Consider the following 11,499-nt stretch of genomic DNA (forward strand, 5'->3'; position numbering starts at 1 on the left):
GCGGGCGCTGGAGCCGGGAAAGCGAGAAGCCCGAGGGGGCGCGGCAGAGGCGGCGGCCGGCAGGTGCTGGGGCGCGGGGATGCCGGTGGCTGGAGAGAGCCGGTAGGCAGCTCCCCGCGTGCAGGGCGCGCCGGGCCGCGCGGCCGCTCCTCTGCTAGGCTGCGCGGCGGGGCGGGCCGGGCCGGGCCGGAGAAGCGCGCGGCATGTCGCAAGGGCTCCCGGCCGCCGGCAGCGTCCTGCAGAGGAGCTTCGCGGCTCCGGGGAACCAGGCGCAGCCGCAGGTAGTGAACTAGAGGCTCGGGGAGGACCGCGGGCGATGCGGGGGTGGGCGCGCCTGGGGGCGCGAGGAGGTGGGTGCCGGGGTTCCTGTGTGGCGACCACTGAGTGCAAGGGTGGAGGGCGCTGCGGGAGCTAGACGCGAGCGGTGTGGGGTCCGCGGGGGCGGGCCAGGGACCCTGGCGTGCGCCTCTGCCCTGCCGCCCCCGCGCACGCACGGTGCCCGGGGCGTCCGGGATGGTGACTGGGCTCCTGAGCCTGGGAGGGGGAGAGGCCAGAGGGCGCCGTCGCCTGGTAGGGCTGGGCACTGTCCACGCTCCCCCGCACGTGGGGTCCCCGCTGCCTTGGGCGTCGCCATCCATGCGCCGCCGCCCGCTGCCACCCCACCGCCGGAGCGCGTGGTCCTTCCCCCTCGCTCCGAGCGGGGGCCAAGGTGTGGAGAGGGGAAATTCCGCTACAAGGGGAAACTCGTGCCCAAGCACTCCCAACATCTACCGGCTGCCTCCCGAATGGCCTAGCGGTGCGAGGTAGGGGCCAGAAGTAGGCGGACTCCACCCTCAGAACTGGTGGAAAGCTCTTGGCTGGCGCTCGGTCCTGTACGCTGTCCACCACCACGTTTACAACCGCGTACTGGGGAAACTGACACAAAGTTGCCCGCAGGGACTGCAGTATGAGAACTTCCCGCTCTGCTGCTCTGGGACTGAGTCTTTTCATGGTTATGCCCTTCTTCTCAATTCGGTGCCTGGCACAGGATGTCATCGGGTGACGCTAGAGAGCCACACATCTGAGTTTAGGCCTGGGCTTTGCCACACACAGGCTGAGTAGCCTTGGGCAATTTGCTCAACCTCTCTGAACCTCAGTTTCCCCACGTGTAAAATCAATATAACAATATCAACTTCTCATGATATTTATGAGAACTAATTGAGATGTGGTTAATAATACATGAATATCTCAACAGTTTGCTCCCCTCTTTCCATCTTTTTTTTTTTTTTTTTTTGCGGTACGCGGGCTTCCCACTGTTGTGGCCTCTCCCATTGCGGTGCACAGGCTCCGGACACGCAGGCTCAGCGGCCATGGCTCACGGGCCCAGCCGCTCCGCGGCATGTGGGATCTTCCGGGACCGGGGCACGAACCCGTGTCCCTGCATTGGCAGGCGGACTCTCAACCACTGCGCCACCAGGGAAGTCCTCAGGATAACTCTTGAAGGATTTGACCAAGTGTGGTTAAATCTCATATACAGCCTAGAGCTTTCAAGACACATCATAAATTTGCTTTCTCATTCGCCCTGACCTGTGTGTGAAACAAAACGTCAGTCAGACATTGTTCAAAGGAACCTATTGTTGTGGCGTTCAGGATCACGTGGTATGTTGGGAGAGTTACGTGGTTGCAGTTAGTTATCAGCGTAATGGTGATTTGTACACAGTCTCAAAAGTACCTGTTTGCAAACATTTTAGAAATATGTTTTAGAAATGATGCTTCCTATATACAAGAAACCAAAGTGGTTAACTAGGGGTCTGCTTTTCAATGTTTTATTCTTTCTAATTTTTCAACTATGTAGATGTTTTACCAACTAAAAATTTTAAATGATATCTTCTAAATTAAAAAAAAAAAAAAGTACCTGTTTGTGTGTAGTGGCAGAAGCCCTGGCCCACAGCAAGTCCCAGATAGCAGCTGCCTTCTGCCTTTCCCGTCCTCAGACGAGCACCAACACCACACCTCTTCCAGGCACAGGCCCTGCAGGGGAGAGGTTTGAGAACGTTGGTTTGGAGTCCAGCAGACCTGAGTTCCACTTCCTGTTCTCCCCGCTACTAGCTGTGATACCTGGAGCAAGTTCCTCAGCATCTCCGAGTTTCTTATTCCTCATCTTTTAGACAGCGGTCCCACCACACATTTCTCAGGGTGGCGACAGGGGTTAACAGCTAGCACAGTCATAGCGCATGGTGAGTGCTCCTCGACGTGGGGCCACTGTTACCCCATTGATGTAGCAGCAAGCACTGCTGTGGCTGCAAAGAAAATGGTGACGCTCCATAAGCAATGCTGGGTGAAGACAAAGGGCAGGGAAGGTGAGGCGAGGGGCCTCAGCATCACACCTGACCAAACCTTCCCCCCCAGAGCCCTGAGGATGATGACAGGAAGGTCCGAAGGAGGGAAAAAAACCGAGTTGCTGCTCAGAGAAGCCGGAAGAAGCAGACCCAGAAGGCTGACAAACTCCATGAGGTGAGAGTGTGGTTAGGGCAGAGCCATGCAAGGGCCACGGCAAGGAGTCATCCTCCACCCTTGCACTGTGGTGGACCTAAGGTCACACCCTGGTCCTCACCAGTTCGGCCACATGCACGTCTAATTCTGCTGTGTCCTTCCAGCCCAGTGTTCTGAGTCTTCACTCACTGGTGTCTTCATTTCTCCCTCACTGGTTGCATCTCACACTCAAGTTTCCTTTATTACAAAATAAAGAACCCACCTTTTGATCCTGATTCCCTTTCAAGCTAGCGCCCCATTTCTTTTCTTTCCTTCTTTTATTCCCCTGCTTATTAAAAAGAGACCTGCTGTCTCCATGTCCTCAGTTCCTGTTTATTCCCCAGTCCTCTGTGGTATCGTTTCTGCTCCCCCAACACACATACATGCACACACGCACATGCACACTTCCTACAGAAGCTGCCCTGCTGAGGCCACTAGTGCCTGGCACTGCCTGGTCCAGGGACCTCTTTCTAGTCCCCTCATCCTTCGCCTTGCTGGCTCCTCTGACACCACTGATCCTCGCCTTCTTGAAACCTTCTTTCAAGGTCTTTAGCTTCTAAAAGACCAATTTCCTGTTTCTCCTGACCCTCTTCACCACTTTTTTCTTAGTTTCTTTGTTCACTTTTCTACTTCTGTCTGTTTTCTTAAATGTTGGTGCTGACCAGGCTTTCAGACTCTGCCCTTTTTTCTTCTCACCCTGGAAGACTTAATCTGTTCTGCCAACGTCAGCTCCCAACATCACTTACTCTCAGGTAGGCATCGATTGCTCCAAGACCTCTGGCCCTAACCCCACATCTCCAGTGTCTGCTTAGATACCTCCAAAGGGGTCGCCACAGGCTCCTCAGCTACAGCATGACCGTGATAGCGTGTCTGTTCACCCTGAGACTTGCTCTTCTCACTGTCATCAAATTGTAGCTAATGGAGCTAACTAACCATCTATCTTATCACCCAAATCAGGAACCTGAGCTTTATTCTAAACTCTTCCATTTTCCTCTATCCCTGTGCATAATCCCACATAATCTCACAGTCAATACATGGGAACTGACGTCGAAGGCATCCCAGGATCTGTCCAAGGAATTGATGGCATTCCCATGCTCTTGTCTTTGCACAGGGTTGGTGTGAATATTAAGGGTTTTAGTTCAGCTCTCTCCTGCCACACTTTCTGGCCATAGATTGTCTCAGCAAGGCCAGTCTGAGGGGCATTGATAGCACAGGAGACTCTGAGGTGTTATGAGGGGGAAATGACAGTCTCTAAAAACCCCTTCACACTGAGCAGAGAACAGATTTAGAATGCACAGGCTCCAGGGAGAGGTGACCCACTGATATAAATTCACAGAGGGCCATAGATTATAAATATTACGTTCTTTCTTGAAAGTAGGAAGTCTGGGCTGTAGAAAGAGACTAGGATCTTCAGACCAGGGTCAGGGAAGGTCTGTCCCAGCCGGGATTAGTTCTGTAAAATTTCCACAGAGGAATTGGGGTGCCCTTTGCCTCCTTTCTTCCCTCCCCCTTGCTCCTGAAGCAAGCCTGGTTCTAGCTTCATGCTACCAAATAACCCCCAGAGGGGACTTGTGGCTTGGTCAGTGCAAGGCCCTATGTTCAGAACACATGTGCTAGCAGGACCCTTCCTCTCGAGGAACTTCTAGTTGCAGCCACGTGCATCAGTATCAAAACACACTAGAGAACACTTGGTTTTAACTCCCAAGTGATTATGTGTGTGGAGGTGACTAAATGACTTGGACAAGACCTTTCATGGAGCAAGGTCGAGTAGATTCGTTCAACAAATATTTATCGAGAGCCACCGCAGGCAAGGCATTGCCACTGGGTCACAAGGAGAGGATTAAGATCTCATTCCTGTCCTTGGGAGGCATGAGTCTCAAGGAAAGTATATTCGTTTCCTATGGCTGCTGTAACAAATCATGACAAATTTGGTGACTTAAAACAACACAGATCTATCTTATCTCACAGCTTTGGAGGCCAGGCATATGAAATGGGTCTCACTGGGCTAAAATCAAGGTGTCAGCAGGGCTGCATTCCTTCTGGAGGTTCTGCAGAGGAATCCGTTTCTTGCCTTCTCGAGTTTCTAGAGGCTTCTGTATTCCTTGGCTTGTTGGTCCCCTTCCATTTTCAAAGCCAGCACTGGCCAGTTGAGTGTTTCTCATCCTGCGTCACTCTGACACTGTTGCTGTTGTTACATCTCCTTCTCTGCTTCCTCTTTCCCTAACACTCTCATGATTACACGGGGCTTGCCTGCATAATCTGGGATAACCTCCCTCTTTGAAGGTACTCAACTTAGTCACGTCTGCAAAGCCCCTTTGGCCATGTAAGGTAACATATTCACAGGTTCCAGAGATTGCGTGTAAACATCATGGGGGCTGGCGTTATTCTGCCTACCACAAACATAAATACTTTACTACAGTGTCACAAAAAGATGGGTCTCTCTCAATTTCTGTCATTGTTGGATTTGGTAATGAAATGAACTAGATTTCCGGGAAATTTAGGGGTGATTTGCCACATTTACTCCTGCCTAATCCCTCTTAGAATGGTGGGTGGAGGGCCCTTCATAGGATTCTTAGCTTGTTCTGCTGTCCATAAACATAACTGTGCCAGTTGCCCTTTCCAGAAGAGGGCCGACTAATCTGACACCCAGTCCCTCCACAGAAGAACACGCCCTTCTCCTCTTTCTCTGTGGAGCTACAGGAATGGATTAGGATCACACACCACTGGCAGATCACCTCAGCAAGGCCAGTTTTGTTGGGAAACACAGTATCAAGGAGGCCAGGACAGTGGTTCCATCCATACACAGGCCCCAAAGCAGAAGTCCACCTTTTACCGTCACTAGCTACACACAAGTGTCATTGGTCACTGGTGTCAGTAGTCACTTTGGTGACTAGTTTTTAAATTTTGAAAAACATCTACATATTGAGAGTGGGATGTCTGGTTAAAAAATGTGGTGATGAATAATGTTACTGTGCTCCAGTGAGCTGCAGGCAGAGGACTTAGCGCCCTGCTTTGGGTCACAGATGAAAGCCCCTCAGGCTCCCTGGGGCTCCCAGGACACATCTAGGTTGGGAAAAGTAAGAGCCAGACACAGTGCATGGAAACCTTCTCCTCAGACTTGGAATGAGGCCAGCTCGTTGGGAGACACCGAAGGGCACAGAAAACTGCCACCTGGTAGCCACGACTGCCCACTACTCCCTGGGGAGCTGAGCCCATCATGAGGGCTTTGAGTAAATGTAAAATAGGTAGCTAGTGGGAAGCAGCCGCACAGCCCAGGGAGATCAGCTCGGTGCTTTGTGTCCGCCTAGAGGGGTGGGATAGGGAGAGTGGGAGGGAGACACAAGAGGGAAGAGATGTGGGGATATATGTGTACATATAGCTGATTCACTTTGTTATACAGCAGAAACTAACACACCATTGCAAAGCAATTATACTCCAATAAAGATGTTTAAAAAAAAAAAGGGCTTTGAGTAAAGCCCTTATCCCATAAATTCCTCTATCCTATACTGTGGGCTAGCATTGCTAAATATCTCCAAGTAACTCGAGCTCTTTATTTGCCTTTCCTGAACACCATGAAGGGGAATATTTAGAGCAAGACATGTTTAAAATTCCCACTTCCTCTCCTGCCCACTCAGTTCTTGAGCCTCTCTCACCTCCAACATCCAGAAAATCCTCCTCCAGTCCCAGCTGTTACAAGTCTCTCAGCTGCCTTCTTCCTCCCCCAGCTCTCCATCCCCAAAGCCGGGGGACTATCCATCAGGGCAGAACCCCCTTGGAGGGCAGGGCGGGAGGAGAAGCTGAGCAGGCCAAGCCAGAGAGAGACTGGGGTCACTCTTCAGAGATGTCTGAGTTTCCCCCTCAGGGTGGTGGCTGCCAAAAGTCGCCCCGCAGAGATGAGAAGCAGTTCCTAGTGTGTATCTGTGCACCTCACTGTTCACTGTGGCTTTTCGAGTTTTCCCTTCAAGGCACTCACCCTTCTCATGGAGACTTTGACCCGTATTCATCTCTGAATATTAGGCACGTGGCCCGGGTGCAGATTCACAAATGGGAACCCAAGAAAACAGTCCAGGTCTCTAAGCCCAGTTGAAAGTGTCTCAGAAGTGGGTCACACTGGTTCAAGCCAGGCACCCAAAGGTGTAAGACTGAGAAAGAACTTTGAGTCAGAAAAGGAAGGCAGTGATGCCATCCTCAGGAGCCCCAAATGTCACAAACTGACAACTTTCTTGGGCAATATGGTTGTGGTACGTGTTGCCCTGGTGTTTTCAGATATTGCATACTCTAAGAGGATCCTTCATGTCAGTCCTCACTGGGTTTAGAAACTGATGATGACTCTAATTTGTACAGCCCTTGCTGGTGACACAATGTTTCTGCTGGGAAGTATATGAGCTTAAGGCTTGGGGATAGACTTACGGTAAAATCCTGAGCTCTCGTAGCCCTTTACTGCTGGTAACGACCATGGGGGGAAATTTGGGCCCAGATGCTGCCAAGCGAAAGCAGAATTGCTGTCATTGCCTGAGAGCCGCAGTTGACCTTGAAGTCAGGGATTAGGCCCCAAGTCTGCATGACCTCAGAAAAGCCACCGTACCTCTGAGTTTCAGTTGTCTCGCTTGTGAAATGGGGTCTGTGTCCTCCTGATGGCCTCTTCCTTCCCCTCATTTCCTTCCCACCTTAGTTATCATCTCTGGTCCCTGGTACCCACATGAGCTTCTTTACCAGTCTTTGCCTCAAAGGCATCCTAGACCCTGAATCACCCCCCGAGACGGCACCTCATTCCTCAATCAGCCTCTCTTTAGAAGCTCAGACCAGGGTTTCTCAGCCTCAGCACTATTGACATTTGGGGTCAGCTATTTCCTCGTTGGGGTGGGGGCAGTAGTGCCCCCTTCCCAGCTGTGACAACCCAAACTGTCGCCAGCCGCTCCAGATGTTCCCCGGGGACTGTCAGAATTGGCCCAGTTGAGAATTATTGCCCTAGACAGCTTAATTTCTGAGGCAGAAGTGGGATTTGCAGTGATTTCAATGCCTCCCATTTCTGGTCTCTGCTTTGTGACTGTGTCCTGCACATACCCAGAGAAGGCAGCACAATGACCTCAAATCCTCCTGAGATAGGAGATTGGAAAGTCAGCGATATTTGAGCTAAACGGATCATCTCTTTGGAAATAACAAAGGATGTAATGTTCTTGGCTTCTTTTTCACATATATTAAGTCTAGGTAATCTCTCCTCAGGCTGAAGTGGGTCTTAATCATTCCCCTTTGTACCCACTCAGTGTTCTCACCTCCTCTTTCTCCCCTCTCAGCTCCCTCTTTTATTTTTGTGGAACTGGTCTCGCTTGAAGAAGATTTTGACTTCTTCTCTTTTTATTCCCTCAGCTCAGTAAAAGCCCCTCCGCAGATTTATGAGTAAAACTTAAATCCCAGAAGAGAAAGTCCCTGTGGAGAAGGCAGCCGAGGGGCCTGCTGGAGGCCCGCGACAGGCAGCTCTGTGGCCTTTCTGAGCTGGGGCTCGGGGAGAGCCGTGGACTTCGGCAGCATGGCCCCTGTGGCTTCCAGAGGGAGAGCTCAGAAGCTCAGAAGCATCTTGCCTCAGCATTCAGTAACTATACAAAGGCATGTGGAATATTCTGCTACAGGAAGAATTCTGTTCTTTGGAATCTAGTTAAAATATTAGCTCATCGCCGGGCTTCCCTGGTGGCGCAGTGGTTGGGAGTCTGCCTGCCGATGCAGGGGACGTGGGTTCGTGCCCCGGCCCCGGAGGATCCCACGTGCCACGGAGCGGCTGGGCCCGTGAGCCGTGGCCGGTGAACCTGTGCGTCCGGAGCCTGTGCTCCACAACGGGAGAGGCCACAACAGTGAGAGGCCCACATACCGCAAAAAAAAAAAAAAAAAAAAAAAAAATCTTAGCTCATCGGAACCATTCAAATGTATTCTTCATTTTACTTGGAGGTGAAGAGAATTTCCAGTTGCAGGGTGGAGAGTGTGTGTGTGTGTGTGTGTGCGCGCATGTACGAACTACACAGAGCTGTGGCCTCTCTCAGCCCTTTGCTACAGGCAGCGCTCCCCACGATGCCTAGGTCCCCATCCCCTCCTCCCAGCCAGACCCTTCCTGCCCACAGAGGGCCTCTTGCTGCATTGGGAGACTGAATTCTGACTCCCGGACTAGAGCTGTCAGAGGCCAGAGGAGAGCCGGGGGCATTGGGGGTGGTAGGCCTGGAGGAGAGCTGAAGACGTAATGCAGCCAGGGTACTAGGGGGCCAAAGTGGCCCAGCTCAGCCTGTTGCAGGGTGGGTGAGGCCCGCTGCCATGGAGAGTATTCCGGGTCACCCTGAGAGCCTGCCTGGGAAAGACAGGAGGCAGAGAGATAGCTCCGATGGCCTCTATGTGCAACCTCTCTGGGGCCCTTGTTCTGAGAGGGAGGAAAGTGCCTAGAGTGGGAGGGAGGGAAGGAAGGGGGCAAGAGAAGGAGACCAAGGGCGAGGGTTGTGGAGTTACTGAGCTCGTAGATGTTGGCATTGGGGCCTGTTGGGCAGGGGTACAGGAGAAGGTAGCAGAGGCCCCTAGTTGCTATACATTTCTGATCTTTGGAGAGAGACCTTATTTAATATAAGTAAGATTGACTATGATGCAAGACTGAATAGAACATGTAATGAGAGATGTGGTTCCATTAGGTGCTATGATCTGGGAAGCCTTCCTGGAGGTGGTGGGCTTGACCTTCCACACAAAAGCAGGAAGGCAGCTCAGTTGAGGATAACAGCTTTAGTAAAGAGGCAGAGCTGAGAATTTGCATGTATCTTCATGGCCTGTAAGAAGATCAGACTTTTTTATCAATATTTCTTAAAAGTTACTGGTAAGATAATAAGGTTGGGCTCCCAGCTCAGGAAATGCGTGGCATGAATGGTTCAACAAAGCCTAACCATATGAATCAACCTAGAAATGATTGAAAACAACATTTCAACAAGATGCAAATAAGATCGTCAGCCTTAAGAAGGTCTCTATTGGTATGCCATAGGGCTCTGCAAGTGGCCGAGTATTGTAGGACTTATTAATGAGTTGGGTGAAGAAAAGGAAGACCTACTTCATCGAGTTAGCGGACAGCTTAGAGCTGTGTGGTATCACTAACCCAGGAGCTGACACAATCAATATTCAAAAAGATTTTGCTAGGCTGACAGATGACCAAGCAAACAGGGCGAAATTCAGTAGAAGCGGATGTAAGGCCCACCCTTAAGCCAAAGTATCAGTTGTAGTTCAAGTATGCACAGAGAAGCGGCCGATGCAGACAAAGCTTGCACTTCTCTGCATTCTCAGAGAGAATCCCCAGAGCTAGGTGGCTGCGCACTTGGGTCCCACCCGGAGCAGACTACCTCACGCATTTGCCCTCTGAATGGCGGGACCATCCCCAGAATCGTGCATTGTGTTTTGGGAACATTTTCTCAGAGCTCCTGGCAAATTGGAACGTGTGTTGGGAATGGCCTCCCGAAGGGCGTTGGAACCAGAAGTCCTGAAACCCAAGGAACTCAGAGGACCTGAAGCAGTTGGGCTCAGAGAATACCTAAGGGGAAGTGGTATGGGGCCGTCTCCTAACATTTCAAGAACTGTGATGTTGAAAAAGTATTGCATGTACTCTGTGTGGTTCCATAGGTGGAACCAAGCCCAGTGGGTGGGTTTAAAGGAGAGAATGATTTTGGATAGTACAAAGAGGAGCTTTCTAATACAGCAGCTCAGAAATAGCAGGAACTGTCTTTGGAAGGAGAGAGTGTCCAGCACAAGTTGGATGTCGGAGCTAGAATTACATAGGGAAGGTTTCTGCACTGTGTGGTTTGGGCTAAGGGCTCTCTGATCTCCCGCGGTTCTAAGCCTCTGTAAACTCCGATATGGTGGGAGCTTAACAGGTGAGTGTTGGAGCAAAGCCAAGGCAAGGGGTGTTTTCATTCATTTACTCAGCATTCGACAAACATGTGTTATGTTCCCGGCACTGTTCCAGGTGCTGGGGCTGTAACAGTGAACCCAGCAGAAACCACCAGAAAGCAGATCAGTGGCTGTGGGGAGAGGGTCACTGACTGCAGAGGGAGATCAGGGAACTTCTCAGAATGATGGAAATGTTCTGCGTCTTGATCAACACAGGTGTTTACATTTGTCAAAACTCATCAAATTATACACCTAAAAGTAGGTGCATTTTATTTTATGTCAATTATAAATAAGATAATAAAGATGATTCAGAAAACAAAGCCCGGCCCTCATCCTGGTGGGAGGGGAGAGACGTGAAGCAAATGAACAAACAAATCTGAGTGGTGGAGGCAGCTAATGAGAAAGATTCCAGGGAAGGAGGTGAGCATCGTGGCTGGGGTTAGATCTGCCCGGAGGACAGAGGAAGGGCGCGTGGTTTCAGAACCCATGCTGAAGACTGATTTCTGTCTTCCCAGGAGTATGAGTGCCTGGAGCAAGAAAACACAGTGCTGCGGAGAGAGATCGGGAAGCTGACGGAGGAGCTGAAGCACCTGAGCGAGTTGCTGAAGGAGCACGAGAAGATATGCCCGCTGCTGCTCTGCCCCGTGAACTTTGTACCGGTGCCGCGGCTGGACCCCGTGGCTGGCTGCCTGCCCCGGTGAAGCCCAGAGACGGTCCTCCTCTGCCCAGCAAGGAGCGTTGGTCTTTTTCACACCTGGGAAGAGGCTTCCCTCTGCATCCATGTACCGGGGGACCTGTGGCTGGGTCAGCTCTTCGGAGCTGCGGGCCGTGTCCCCAGCAGCCCAGGCTCAGCGTGACGCTCTCACAGGCCCTTGACTCAGAGCCTTTAGCGGATCCAGGCAGGGAGGCCATCCTCAGGAATCGCTGCGCATCCACTTTGGCAGCTAGTAGGTTCCGTTTTTGTGCAGAATCATTGCCTCTAGCACATGGATAATAAAGGTGTTATCTTCTCTCCTTTCGACAAGTTCTTAGAATTTAGAGACACAATACCTTTCCTCTCCCTGAAGAGGTCATCTCCTGTCTCCTCAG

At 51.3% G+C, this 11,499-nt stretch overlaps 1 protein-coding gene across 1 annotated transcript; it reads left to right on the top strand.

The window, feature by feature from the left end:
* Nucleotides 1–203: 203 nt before the first annotated feature.
* On the top strand, nt 204–11,111 carry BATF3 (basic leucine zipper ATF-like transcription factor 3). The gene is given in 3 exon segments (XM_065895888.1): nt 204–281; nt 2,350–2,493; nt 10,926–11,111. Coding segments are annotated over 3 exon segments (408 nt in total).
* Nucleotides 11,112–11,499: the final 388 nt, after the last annotated feature.

The sequence above is a fragment of the Phocoena phocoena genome, chromosome 1 (assembly GCF_963924675.1).
Source record: "Phocoena phocoena chromosome 1, mPhoPho1.1, whole genome shotgun sequence".
NCBI classification, from domain to species: domain Eukaryota; kingdom Metazoa; phylum Chordata; class Mammalia; order Artiodactyla; family Phocoenidae; genus Phocoena; species Phocoena phocoena.